General features: G+C 41.7%; 1 protein-coding gene across 3 annotated transcripts in view; it reads left to right on the top strand.

The window, feature by feature from the left end:
* Positions 1-14,566, top strand: part of NELL1 (neural EGFL like 1) — a 950,583-nt gene that overhangs the window by 468,891 nt on the left and 467,126 nt on the right. For all 3 annotated transcript variants that reach the window (XM_053561806.1, XM_053561805.1, XM_053561807.1), the window contains one exon: positions 5,331-5,456. In XM_053561806.1, coding sequence (XP_053417781.1) covers positions 5,331-5,456 — 126 coding nt within the window. The remainder of the gene's footprint in view (positions 1-5,330; positions 5,457-14,566) is intronic.

The following is a 14,566-nucleotide window of genomic DNA, read 5'->3' as shown; positions in this document are numbered from 1 at the left end:
TCAAAAGTCCAGGGGACATTTTTAATCCTTTCACACTGTGGAAGTTGGAGTTTGATCTAAAGTTTCTGAGTGAGTTTACTTTTGTGGTAGAGGATTGGGTGGTCATTATGGAGGATAGGTCTGAGAATATCTTGAAGAGTTGTTTTGGTTATGGCAAATTTCTTCAACATGTGAATGTCCTTAAAGTATTTAATTTCTCCATCATAAATGAAACTCAGTTTCGTGGATACAGTATCTGGGGTTTAAAGTTATTTTGTTTTAGGATATTAAAAGTTGATGACCACCATCTTCTGGGTTGAAAGGTTTTAGCAGAGAGATCTACAGTCATTCTAATATTCTTCCCTTTGTAGGTGATGAATTTCTTATGTCTGGCGGCTTTCAGAATTTTCTCCTTTATATTAACTTTGGTGAAGTTAATTATGATGTGCCTGGGGGATGTCTTATTCTGGTTGAGTCATGCTGGTGTTCTGAAACTGTCTTCTTTCTGAATTTCTGAATCTCTTGACATGTCTGGAAAATTCTCTTTCACAATTTTATGGAGAAGAGCCTCTCTTCCTTGCAAAGCTGCTTCATAGCTTTCTGGGATTCCAATGAGGCAGATATTAGCCTTCTTCAAATTGTCCCAGGGCTCTCTGAGAGAATGATCCATTTTTGTTCTACATTTCTCTTCCTCTTTGAGTGTTTGGGAGCATTCAAAACCTTTGTCTTCAATGTCAGAAATCCTTTCTTCTGCTTGCTCCACTCTGTTACTGAGGGATTCTACTGTATTTTTCAGATCTTTGAGGGCTACAAATTCTTGCTTCAATGTGTCAAAATCTTTGGTTGTTTTGTCTTTAAATTCGTTGAAATCTTGAGACAATTTTTGAGTTTCTCATCGAATTTCTAGTTCCAACTTTTGAATTGCTCCTTGAATTTCTAATTCCAAGTTTTCTTCCATCCTATTAATTTTGTTTGCAGATCTTTGAGGGCTACAAATTCTTGCTTCAATGTGTCAAAATCTTTGGTTGTTTTGTCTTTAAATTCATTGAATTCTTGAGACAATTTTTGAGTTTCTCCTAGAATTTCTAGTTACAACTTTTGAATTGCTCCTTGAATTTCTAATTCCAAGTTTTCTTCTATCCTATTAATATTGTTTGCATCCAAATTCTGAATTCGATTTCTGACATCTCAGCCATCTGTTTATGAATGGGATCTTCAGTTACACTGCCATATCTTTCCTTGGGGGAGTTGATCTACTTTGGTTATTCATGTTTACCAGAGTTTTTCCACTGATTCCGCCCCATGATTATTTTACACTGTTTGACTAGATGAGTGAAAGAAAAGTTGGGTTCAGGGCTCAAGGAGTAGTGATTAACCAGCCTTTTGCTCCAAAAGTGGGACTGGTGTCTGTACCTTTTCACTTGGAGCTGTGCCGAGGACTCATACAGTGCTATGGCCCAAGAAACTGGGGACCTGCTTGGTATGGTGGGGCTAAGTGGCTCTGTCTTGTTTTCAGCTGGTCTCTGTTCCACCCTAGTGAAACAGTTACTCCGGGTTGAAGTCTCAGTTGTGGAGAAATACCAGCAATAAGTCATCCTGCCCTCCACAGGCAACAATTGGAAAAGGAAAATCAAACCTTCCTACAACCACACACACAGGGCACCACTTGGATTGTCCTTGGGTGATTGGCTCAGTTCAAAATGTTCAAATCAACTTTCTCAGTCAGCACCTGTCTCAGTTGGGAGAGTTTAAAAGGTCTCTGGCAACTAGATCACAGGGGTCTTCTGACAACTCAAATATGATTTGATCCAGTGCTCTGTGGGGTCAGGAGGACCCACCCAGCAAATAGATTAGTCTAGGAGGTTTGGTGCCTCCTTCCCCACCTTGATCCTCTGTCACACCCGATCACTGATAACCCTGTAGGGCTGTGACCCAGTTGTCTCCAATCAGCAGATACTTCAGGGATTTGCACCTGCCTGTGTCACAAGGAGATCTCTGTCTCCTCAGCCAAGCCGCTGCTCTCTGCTACTCTCCGGCAGGGGGAGGTGAGGCCTAACAACCTTGGGCAGTTGATGTATGCTGGGGCTGTTCACTCAGTTCCAGTCCCGCCCCTGATGGATGTTACTGACAGAAGAGATCAACTTTGTGGAATTTGTTTCTGTCCCAGCTAAATTCTCATGCATTAGAGAAGCTGTTTTGAATTCACAGAACCTGCACCTTAGGCCCTGTTTTTGTGGCTGCCCAGTAGTTTGTATTCGCAGCACAGTTAGCTGTCTGTCTTCCCTTTTGTCTTCCTTTGTCTAGGCTGATGATCTACTAAGGGCTGGGTGCATCTTACGCACTTAAAGTGGTTCTCTTTGTCAGCCCTGCCCTGGGAGTCTGCTGGCACTGCGTGTGCATTTTCTAGTCCCCGCTCTCTACCCGGGCCAGTACCGCTTCTGGCAAACTCTTTACTCACGGGGCCTGCGTTTCCATCCCAGATCTATTCCACCGGTGGTTGCTTCCTGAGAAGATGCCTAGCCTTCTCTGGTTGCCCAGAGAGACCGGGGGTGTGACTCTGCAATATCCAGGGGTGAGCCCTATTGTTGCCAAAAACGGCTGCTGCTCTGTGCCTCTGGGCACCGTTGCTCCTGTGTGGTTCCCTCTTATCCAATGGTCCTCTCCTCACTCTTGTGCCGCAGAATCAGCACTGACCAGCAGCATTCCAGACCCTGTCCACACCTCTCGAGAAAACATTTAAGAATCTGGACTCCTGGGGGACAGGCCTCCAGACCTCAGAGTGAGTGTGGAGGGGAGTGCTGGGAGCTCAGAATTGCAGTTAGAGCATATATACAGTTTTATGCCTGGCAGGAGTGCACCATGGCACCCTAGTAGGGGAAGTAGGTCCATTTTTTAGAGGGTCTCTCCCGTGGAGTATAATGGGAGGATTTTTGAACTCTGCTCATTTGTTTATGGGGTACTTTGAGCTGTTCTCATGGGGTAGGGGACTCCCATTGGCTTGGTGATGGATTTTATACCTTTCGTTTATATCCTTGGGGCTGCAGCTCACCTCAGCAGGGTTGATGTGTGTTTTTCAACCTTCTCTGTTGGCGCAGCTCTAATCCACCAGGTTGCTTGCTAAATTTCTGTCCTTTAACTGTCCTTCTGGATGTGAGCCTCTGTGGAAAGCTGGCTTCAGTCAGCCATCTTATCTCCGCCCCTCCTGGGTTTTGAAAATATTGTTATTCAGAGCCTTTGTATCCTATGAAACAAGGAGCTATCTTGGCTGTTTTGAATCCAAGTAAGTTTCTTCTAGCAAAGTAACTCCTTCAAATCTAGATAAGGAATAGGCCTCTCAGCAGTTATATGATGGCTTAAGGGAAATGAGTCGGGAGTTTTCCCTTGTGGGGGAAAAGACAAGGGTCCGTGACAGGAAAACATTCATTGCAGTCAGCAGGCTAGTTGGCAGCTATGGCCCAAGGGCTAGTTATTGAATTACCTCTCAGGCAAGTCTTGGCTAGTTTCTCATCTTAAAGGATGTCTGGGCATCCCAGCAGAGTGAGATGGAGTTCAGTGTGGCTGCATCTCTGTATGTAAAATATCAACATGATTTATCCTTCAGTGAGCCCTGCTCCAATCAGTTTTCTTCACTATAGCTGGAGTGATATTTTAGAAACATAAATTAGACTGTGCTACTATCATGATTAAAGTCCAAGCTTTCTCAAATGGCCTACAGTCCCAGCAGGATCTGGCCCGTGCTTATCTTTCCAGGGTCTCTTCACATAGGCAAAGCTCCTTACTGTGAGCTAAGTCTCCATTAACATTCTTTTCTATCTAGTAGGGTATTCCTGTCCTCTTTTCCTGTTTCACTTCTATTTCATGTCTCAGATGAAATATCATTTATATAGAGAATCCTTCTTTCACCCTCTCAGGGTAGTCAGATCCCCTGTTCAAAGGTCTCACTCACACCTTTGGTAGAATTTATTACTCATTTCGCTCAATGTCTTTATCAGTCTGAGAGGTCCATGTGGCATTCTGTTCATCACTTCACCTAAGGAACTAGTAGGGGGCTAATGAGGGTTCTCAGAATGTATATGACTAAATGATTTTCTTTCTTTCTAACTCTGCAGAGACCAAAATTTTAGCCTCCATAGTTTCCCCCTGTTTTCTCATGTTCATTCTCTAGCCGATGAATTCCTGTTCATCTTTCAGGATGAAAGTTATTAGTGTCCTTTTTGGTGATGCCCTTCATAGGCTCTCTCTGCACCAGCCGGGGGAGGTGCAATGGCTTAAATCAATAAAGGCACGTGTCTAAAGCATGCGACCCATTCACCATACTTGTCTGGTGGGTTTTTTCCTTATTAAAGGACAAAGGCTCAAAGAGTCTCCAACTCTAGGCTTCCATGATTTCTAAGTCAGGAACAAGGAAACATGCTCAGCCAGATGCTGGTTTTTAATTGTTCCACCTGATATGATACCCTTCAACTTGGATTTAATGCTCCATGATGACAAAACTGAAACCATCCTGGCAGGGGTGGGTAAGCTGAGGCATTCTGATTTCAAGATTGTTCTTTCTCAGGACCCAATAAGGTAAAACAATAAAAAAAGCTTTATCTTTCTCTGCTGCACCCTTTTAATAAAATAATGTGTTCTATACAATTTGGATTCAGTCAAAAGGTCACACTTCAGGGCCTAGAAGGCCACATGTGGCCTGAAGGCTGCTCCCCAAAGGAGAAAAACTGGTACTTTGTGGACATTAATGGTAGCCAGTACAAATGGGAGAAACAGGTTATGCCGTCACTTTGTACCAGATGGTTTAAGGCATTCTTAGTAAGATATAGAAGCAGGTGTACACGCACACAGAGGGGCTGGATTCCCTGCTCTCTCCTATTAAAGCTGTACCAGGTACAATGGACACCAAATATTAATGGTGTCAACTCAGTGGACATGGAACTCTTTGATTTTGCACATTTAAATAGAGAATCCTCTTCAGTAAGAAATTTATAATAGTAAAGATTCAGTCTTTACACTTCTTGGACTTATTTATTTGTTTATTTTTGCAGTTTTGGCCAGGGCCAGGCTTGAACCTGCCACCCCCTGTAAATGGGGCCAGCACCCTACTCCTTGAGCCGCAGGTGCCGCCCTCATTTCTTGGATTGTTAGCTGTTGTGTCCCCATGCATGTCTCTAGAAATACTTTCAGCTCAGGATGGGATCTAAAGCAACAGCTGACTCTGCACTTCAGCTTTTGTGTATAATGCTTCTTGCTTTTTCTCTTGACTTCAGTGGGCATTCACCTTTTGTAATTTCATTGCAAGCTGATTATACTGGTTCCATTATTTGACTAACCATGATTTTTTTTTTTTCCTTCAGATATTGATGAGTGTGCAGCTAAGATGCATTACTGCCATGCCAACACTGTGTGTGTCAACCTGCCTGGGTTGTATCGCTGTGACTGTGTCCCGGGGTACATTCGTGTGGATGACTTCTCTTGTACAGGTGAGCATTAAGAAGCAATGTTGTTTCCTAATTCACCGATGCTTTGTACCACACCTGCATCATTACATTTAGCTCCTTGTGCACAAAGTACTATTTTTACCCGAACAGCTCTCTTTCATTATTTCACCCTCACCTTTTAAGAACAAAAAGCAATAATAAAAAAATGTATCTGCATAACTAATTTCTTCTAGTATTTCTGCTTGTGTGTATACACATGTGTGCATGCAGTATGTGGTTTCTGAAGACTCAGTTGCCTATAGTAACACTGAGGGATTTGGACATATCAGTTCTAAAAACAGAAAGTATCAGATGATTTTTCTTCCATCAGAATGAAATGTTTTTGTAGATAAGGAAATCACTTTGTTTCTATTGGGAAAGACAAGAGGGGTGGTCAAGGGTTGAGTATGTGGGTGATAATGAGCCTATTTGGATTACTATGTGCTTCTTGTCAGTTTTCCTTCTCCTCTTCCCACGTCACTAGGCTCAGCACTAAAGAGGTCTCTGTCTCTGTGTGAGCAGTGCTGGTTTTGTGGTGCATTTGTTTTGGGGTACAATATATTTTCCTTTGTCTTCATAGAGACATGAACAGTAAATTGGTTAAGGGTGGGAGAAGATTCTAGGTTTTTCTTTTCTTGGATCAAATGTATTTAAATGCCTAATTTACAACCTGTACTCAAAGAGCCCCTGGGATCTAAGATTTCTGTTATATTATACCTTTCCCCAACTCCTGCATCTTTCTCTTGGTCCTGATGACACTGGCATACAAAAACTGCATCCTTCACTCAGCATGAATGCCGTTCATTTCTTAATGTGTTTTTTTTCTGAAGAACTTTTTAGAATTGAACAAAATTGCAGAAGTCAGGGAGACAAGTTAATGTCAAAAATTTCTCTGCTATTAATTGTTCAGGTAATAGGCTGGAGAGATCAGATTGATGCAGGTTTCTAAAGGGCATGTAAGGTCAAATTTCATGCCTTCATCTTTTGTACATACATAATTAAAATTCCTAGGAAAAGAAGGGAGAGATTGCATAAGCATAGCCTGCTGGAGTCTCAATATTTTAGGGGGTCAAAATTCTTTTAGGCTTGTAAACAAACACAGTCTCGAAAGCTGCAAAGTTGTAGGGGACTGTCACCCTGTTCTTTTTTATTTATTCTTAGGGATTCATTGAGGGTATTAAGAACCAGGTTACACTGATTGCATTTGTTAGGCCACCAAGAGGTGTGTCACATACTATGACCTCCAACCCCCCTCCCTGATCTTAATAGTAAATGCAGATCTTAGCTTACTTTAACCCTAAGTTTAAAAGAAGCCAGTGAGTATCCTCTCAGCTCCAGGGCACCACATTATGCAAGTCAATAAACCTTAATTAAGACCCTGCTGTGTGGAGAGCCTTGCTGAAATTCTGTCAGAATACTAGCTTCTGGTCTTATGTCCTCACTGAGGAAGGAAGCTAAGAGTTGGCACTTGTGGAATGCTTATTAAGGACAGGTGCTGTGCCTGGTGGTGTATACGTGAAACAAGATGAAAAATGTATTGTCTTAAGAACTGGTTCCAGAATTACTTTTAGAAAGGGAACTGTGTTGTTAGGAATAAAAGGCAAGGAAGGGTACAGGGTACCAACGGGAACTCTAGCATCCCTTCCCCGAACAAAAAAGAGTGGCTGGCTCTCCAGGAAAAAGTAATCTATATAAGACACACACACTTTTTGTTTCTGTTTTGTTTTCATGTATTTTGCCTAAGAGAGAACACCAAAGATGGAAAGAACAAAAGAGGAAAAAATAAAACAGAAGGGAGAGGAACTAGCCCAAGAGCAGAAGGCTGGGTGCTGTGGAGGACGGAGGACTGGGGAAAACCATGCAGTGGGAGGATCGCTAAAAGGGTTTTTAAGGGAAGGAATATTTAACATGAGTCTGTTCTGTTGTTTTTCTATACAGTATGCAATATGAGTTTTACTTGTGACCTTGAAATGTTTGGTAAGGTCTCCCCATCCTGAATCTTAGTAAGAACCACTCCCTGTCCCCCCTCAATAGCATGTAAGTTAATATGGTAAACAGCAGAAAGGGTACTTGTGTGCAGGATGTTGGGACCACAGAAGTAGAAGGAACCATTATAGAGTGACCATTCCTATCCCTTTTGCTGTCTTCCCTCCAGAATATACCTACTATATACACTTAGTATACACACACACACATTTCTGTCGCCACTGCCTCCTGTCGGGAATTTCAGAAATCTTAATGAGTGCTTTGGCCTCCCACAGGTCATGGCAGCAGGTAAGATCTTTTTCTTTAACAAGCCATCCTTTGATCTCAGATTCCTACTGACCCATTTTTCTGCTTCTCTACACAGCAAAATGTCTTCATTCGTCCACGGCCATTGTCCTCACTTCCACTTGCCCCCTCACATACCCTCCTCATGCCCTTGGGTCAGACTTCCATGCTCACCATTTCACAAAGACTGCATTTATTACGGTTACCCAGGCACTTAATTTTGCTAAATGCAATGTGCTTTTTTCAGCAACATTTAGCAGAGCTGACACCTTCCTCTGGGAAACACACTCTTTTCTTGGCTTTGGTGAGGTTTGGTGTTCCTTCGATGTGTCACTATTACTGGATGAAGAGGGTTCCGCCACCTATCACTGTCCAGCCAATATGCAGAGATGGGAAGTAGGTCCAATTAGCTTTAATACTAGAAGGCTAGAGATTCTGGAGAACAGAGAGAATAGTCTCTCCAAGACTGTTCTGCCCTTCCCTTTCCAAAACCACAGTTTTATACATAAAAATTCAAAGCAAACTCCATGTTAACCCTTATCTTAAATAACTATAATTAACACTTATCTTTTGTTTGTTTGTTTGTTTGCAGTTTTGAGCCGGGGCCGGGTTTGAACCTGCCACCTCTGGTATATGAGGCTGGTGCCCTACTCCTTTGAGTCACAGGTGCCACCCAATTAACCCTTATCTTAAACAAAGATAATCAGCATAAGCCATAAGAAACAACAATTGGCATAACCCATCACCCCAAACAACATTTCTAATTCAAAAGTTAATCTCCTAAATCAATTGCCCTAAACTACTTAAGATGTACATTTTGGGGTTAAAGCTGAGTTTACAGAACAACAAGGATGGAAGACATGAGGCCAAGGTGATGTAGGACCTAAGACGTCCAGGCCAGCTGTGTCATCTCGGCCCCAGCCTGACTGACTCCATCTTATTGTCACTACATGACATGGGCTCCCTCACTTGCTCCTCTTGCTCACTGTTCTTAGCTGTTTTTCTGCTGAGGATTTTGGAAAGGTTAGAGTAACCCTAGGGCTCTGCCCTGAATCCTCATATTTTTACCCATAGGTTCTTTTCATTTATTTTTTAAATTTATTATTATTTTTTGAGACAGAGTCTGAAGCTTTCGCTCTGGGTAGAGTGCTGTGGCATCACAGCTCACAGCAACCTCCAACTCTTGGGATTGAGCAATTCTCATGCCTCAGTCTCCCACGTAGCTGGGAGTACAGGTGCCTACCACAGGACCCAGCTATTTTTTGTTGTTGTTGTTGCCATTGTTGTTTTAGCTGGCTGGGGCTGGCTTTGAACCCACCAGCCTTCTGTCTATATAGCCAGCACCCTACCTGCTGACCTATGGGCACCGCCCCATAGGTTCTTTTTAGATATTGTCATCCATCTTAGGACTTTAACAGCATCTCCATGGCTGTAACTAAATTGCTCTCTCCAGGTCTAGTCTTTCTCCTGAGCTTATGAATTATATATGTGACATGATGTGTATGTGTAGATGTACAGACATTTCATGTTCAACATGTATAATGCAGAACCCGTGCATTCCTCCTGCAAACCTCCTCCTCTTTCAGTTTCCCCCCTCCCAGCTAATGAAAATACCATCTACCTAGTTTTCTAAGCCAAAAATCTAGTGATAATTCCTTTTGCTGCCTGGGGGTTATCCTTGCCCATCCCTGTGCTCTCAGTCCATGCCTCTGTCCTGCTGATGCCACCCTCCATGTCCGAAGTCTGCACCCATCTGTCCACATCCTCTCTTACCATCCTGGTGGGTTTCAGCCACGGCCACCACACTGGAGTTCCTGCTCCAGTCTTGTTCCACGATTAGACATGGGGGAACTTGTGGCCTTGGGGCCACTTGTGTCCTTCGGAATCCCTGAGTTCTGCCTTTTGACAAGATGCACATTCTGTGAAGTTTGGAATCAATCGAGGGGCCATTCTAAGAAATCTGGAGGGCTGTAAGTGGTCCTGAGGTTTCAGATTCACAACCCACTATTCTTCCTTGTCTATTATGAGGTGGCCATCCCGACTTTTGTCTTTTTCTCCATTTAATGAGTTTGTTTCCCTGTTAAGACGTTTGAATGAGCTATTGCCCCTTCTTGGCTCTCTTTTCTTCTTGACATTTGTATGGTGGGCTAGTTATTGTCATGAAAATTTCAGCCTAAAAGTGACCAATTCAGAGAGGCTTTTCCTGATCAGTATAAATAGGTACCTATTGTTTTTTATTGTCATATTACCTGATTTAAATTCTCTGAATATTATTTATCACTATATAGAATTTTTCTGAATAAATAATATATTAATAATAATTACTTACAACTGATAAATGATTTTTTTTCTCTATCTCCACTAGAATGTAAACTCTTAGAGCAAGGACCTATTTCCCAATATCTTGATTGCTTAGAATATTACCTGGCATGGAACAGTGCTCAATAAATATTTATTGAATGAAAGAATAAATCTACTTGACCTTGAGAAAATTCCTTACCTTCAAACCCCCTTTATAAAATATTGCTTATATTTTTCATAACTACAGGTTGTAATGAATAATACCTAATATAACATATGTGCAAATATTTAGCTTGGCACTTGTATCTGTCAGGATAGGGTGTTTTGCAGTAACTAACAGCTGTCAATACAAGTGACTTGAAATAACAGTTTTATTTCTTGCTTCTGCTGTTGGTCTGTGACTGATTAGGGGTGCTCTGCTTATCATCATTCCTTTTACAGGCAAGATGATGGAAGAGACATGATGGTGAACATTGCCAGCCACCAAGATGGAGAAAAGAGATTTTGGAGGGTCCTCCATCAGCCACTAAGTGTTCTGACCAGACAGAGACATGTATCACTTCTACTCACAACCCATTGACGAGAACCAGTCACTAGTCCCATGTAACCGAAAAAGGACAGGGAAATATCGTCCCACGTCATGCCTAGAAGGGTGGAAAACCAGATATATTTAGGGAATCATGGCAATGGATACTGTAATGACTGATACTTAACAGGTCAACAAATAGAGTTTATTTTGACACAAGGTGCCTTTGATTATGATAATCTTTTGTCAACAGCAGTTCATAATGTAAGGAGTTTCACAATTAATTACAATGTTGAGCACCTTGTGTTGTGTGCTAGGATGGACCTACAAGCAAAACACAATTTTTAAAAGGCCCTTGATTACCCAGAGGGAATGTTGTTTGTAAGCCAGGAGAGCTATTGGAATTTACTGAGGCATGTTGGCATGCAATGACCGGATTGGCTAGGGGTTGTACAGTGGAGAATATGGATAGGAGAGAGGAGAGGTCAGAGACAAGTTTTCTCTATGGCAATCATTTCTTCTCCAGGCCAGATTCAAGGACCTTTATTGAATGTTTCATAATAAGCTTGAGTCTCTGAACCCTGATGGTTACTTTGGTGTCCTGAAAATAAGTCTGTTAGGCCAAACATGCTCTTTGCCCTCTATGATAGATCATGTTCCCACCTCTAATCTCTGCCATTTCTTTATTAGCAATGGTATCTTCCTATGTGAGAAATGAGGTATATAATAGATATCGGCCGGTATAAGGGCGGATGTTTCATTGCCAGATGACCATTTACAGGGAGAAACTGTTAGGTCTAACTTCATCCTTTGCCCTGAGATCTGGGGTTCAGCATATCTATTATTGACATTTCTTATTCCCAAAGATCTTTCTAGTCTCTCTTGAATCAATTCGTACTTGGTACTGAAGGACCCAGTGGGGAATCCTAACCCTGCAGTGGGGCAGAGGAGGGGGGAAAAGCTGCTATAGTCTAAAGAAGACAATTTTTTTTTTCTCTAGTTCTAAATGAGTAATTGACCTTGGGTCTTCTGCTGAAGCACCTTATCTCAAAACTGTAACATAACAACCACAGTTTTTTTTTGCAGCCAGAAAAAATAGTTTTTAACAAACTCTGTAGTAACTCTTTAATTGCTGGAAAGAGAGGGTTTTGACTGCAACACTACAATGTTAGCTAACTCCCACCCAGAGATGTTAAGGGCAGTGGGAGACATAGGGGATATAAGAGAGAGAGAAGTTAAAAAGGCTAGTTAGCAGGGTGAGGCAGGGAGGCAGAGTTGGTCTTTCACCAGGGGCTGAGAGATTCTCAGTGGCCTCCCCCTGGGTGAAAGTTGGCCCTGGTGCCCCAGCCACAACCAGGGAAAGCCCACCCTCCCGAGTCTCACAGCCTCCAGGCGGGGTCAGTTCCAGATAGAGCCTGCCAATCCAACATGCACTCCTTTGTTCTCACAGCCTCCAGGTAGGGCCAGTCCCAGATAGAGCCAGCCAATCCTAAACCTCCTAAGTTACCTCAGTCCCTCTGACCAACCCCCCAACTTGGTTCCGGTTTCCCCGGGAAATTTCCCCCGCGTTTTGTTGCACCCCAAAATTCATCACGCCAAAGAGTATAAAACCCACCATCATTTCTATCTTGGGGTCATCCCCTCTGAGCAGAGTCCTGCCAGAAGTACAGCCCAAGCATGCTTGAATAAAGTCACTCCTTTGTTTTTTGCATGTGTGTCTGGTGATCTCTCAGTGGCGGAATTTGGTCTTAACAGTACCACTGTTCAGTTGGTTTTCTAACTATGTTAAGATCATATCTTTTTACTTTCGTTATGCGATTGTTTGTCATTTAGCTTTGGTGCTAACTTTTTATTTTATTTTATTATTTTTATTATTTTTTTTTATTAAATCATAGCTGTGTACATTAATGTGATCATGGGGCACCATACACTAGTTTCATAGACTGTTTGACACATTTTCATCACACTGTTGATTGCTAACTTTTTAGAAGTTGGTATCATACTAAAAAATATTACTTAACCAAAAATTAATGAGCCTAAAGTTAAAGAAGATATATTAACTTTGATGATTCATTGATTTATTTATTTATTGATTGATTGATTCGTTCTTCATTTTATTCATGCATCCAATATACGATTAGTATCTGTCACAAGTGTTAGGACATACAACCACCAAGATTAGTGAAAAGTGACCTTTATGCCAGGGAGTTCTTGGTTAATGAGGTAACCATGAGAAAACTCCAAATGAGAAAACTCAAATGTTCATTCACCAAATGAGAAAACTCAAATGTTCATTCACCATCAAAAATATTATTTGCCAAATCAATCCCTCTTTAAAATCACATTAGAGTTTAGGTAATTATTGAATGTTTAATTCTGCATAGTTGTTAGTCCTTGACAAGTTTCAAAGAAGGAGCCCCAGCATAGCCTTTCCCAATTCTATGCCAGCAAAGGTCCTTTCAGAAGACTGCCCCGGAGACGGCAGGTGCTGAGCGTGATGCTGGGGGAGAGAGGCAGTGCTTTAAACTGTAGCTCTGACCCAACTTTTGTCTTGCTAAAAATTGAAAACATTGTGTATCATGGGATGATAAAGCTCTGAGTTCAACACTGAGAATAATTACCTAGGACTTAAAAGTGTGCTGTCACTTAATCATTACCCCTGGGAGCTGGGAGCCCCAAGGCATGACAGTGTATTATATATGAAGCTCTGTACTATTTTCTAGGAAAATTTCCTTTTGCCTTTGAAAGGGTAAAATCTGAAACATTTGGCTGTGGCTTTTGACACTGGGGGAGTTTTTGCCTTGGAATTTTTATGTGAGTCAAAAATCACTTTTTCTCCCATCAGAGGTGCCTGAGTTGCTCTTGCCCTTGTATGAATTGGGAGGAGTACCTGAAATTGAGCTGGGGGAGGGCTTTTCTCTCCCCTTTTCTCTTCTGATTTTTAGAATAGTCAACCCACTTGATTTATCGGCTGCTGACTTTCACTTCTCAGCTGCTGGGGATAAGTGTTTTGGCTGCTTGATAAGACGTTATTATTAGATACGTAGGCAGTTTTAAGGGAGGGTACTTGTGATTTACAACAAAAGCATGTGGCTGTATGAGGGATACTTGACAGTGATGGGTAAGCATTCATTTTTATGCCAAAAACTTCCCATGAAGGTAAGAAATAAAGGCAGCAAGTGGTATAACAAATATCCCTTGCGATTCGTATTACGTTGCTGAAAGGATTTTTATTTTCTTGATGTTGGCATGGAAGAAACCTTGAAGGAAATATATATGTTTCAAATACTCAGAACAAGCTTAGTTAAAGAGTTAGATATAATAGCCTATTAATTTAATGGTTTAAATTAAGTACTCTGTAATGAGAAGCAGTTATAATGGCAACAGTTTAAATGCTTTCGGAAGAAAAGTTAGATTTTAGAAATGTTAGGCTGATTCTTTGCAATGTGCTTTCTTCTCAAGTTGATGAAATTTAGAACATTTTCAAATATGAGATACAGGTGATCCCCAGGTTACAAATGAGATCAGTCCTGTAGGTTTGTTCTTGAGTTGAATTTGTGTGTAAGTTGGAACAGGTATATTTACCTATGACCTGTAATAGCCTCCATTCATAAGTGTGAACTGTATGTAACTCATATGTTTGTAACTCGGGGACTGCTTGTACCTGATATTTCCTCACTGAGCAGATCTATTTGAAATGGAGCTAACTTAGAACATTCTGCAAACCGACAGGTAGTACATAATCCATGGATTGTCTTTTGAGCACATACCATGGTAGGACGAGACTGCTTGTCCTTGTTTACTTTGGGCCTTCTGGCAGCCTTAAGGAACAAGTTACAGGGCAATTGCTTGGGTATGTGTCTCAGATGAGGTGATACAGTTATAAGAATGAAATGGGCCAGGTGTGGTGGCTCACTCCTGCAATTCTAGCATTGTGGAAGGCAAAGATGAGACAATTGCTTGATGCCAGGAATTCTCAAAAAAACAAAACAAAAAATAGCCAGGCATGGTGGCA

The sequence above is a fragment of the Nycticebus coucang genome, chromosome 14 (assembly GCF_027406575.1).
Source record: "Nycticebus coucang isolate mNycCou1 chromosome 14, mNycCou1.pri, whole genome shotgun sequence".
Lineage (NCBI taxonomy): Eukaryota > Metazoa > Chordata > Mammalia > Primates > Lorisidae > Nycticebus > Nycticebus coucang.
The sequence above is the reverse complement of the archived record's forward strand: the minus strand, read 5'-3'. Positions and strand labels throughout refer to the sequence as shown.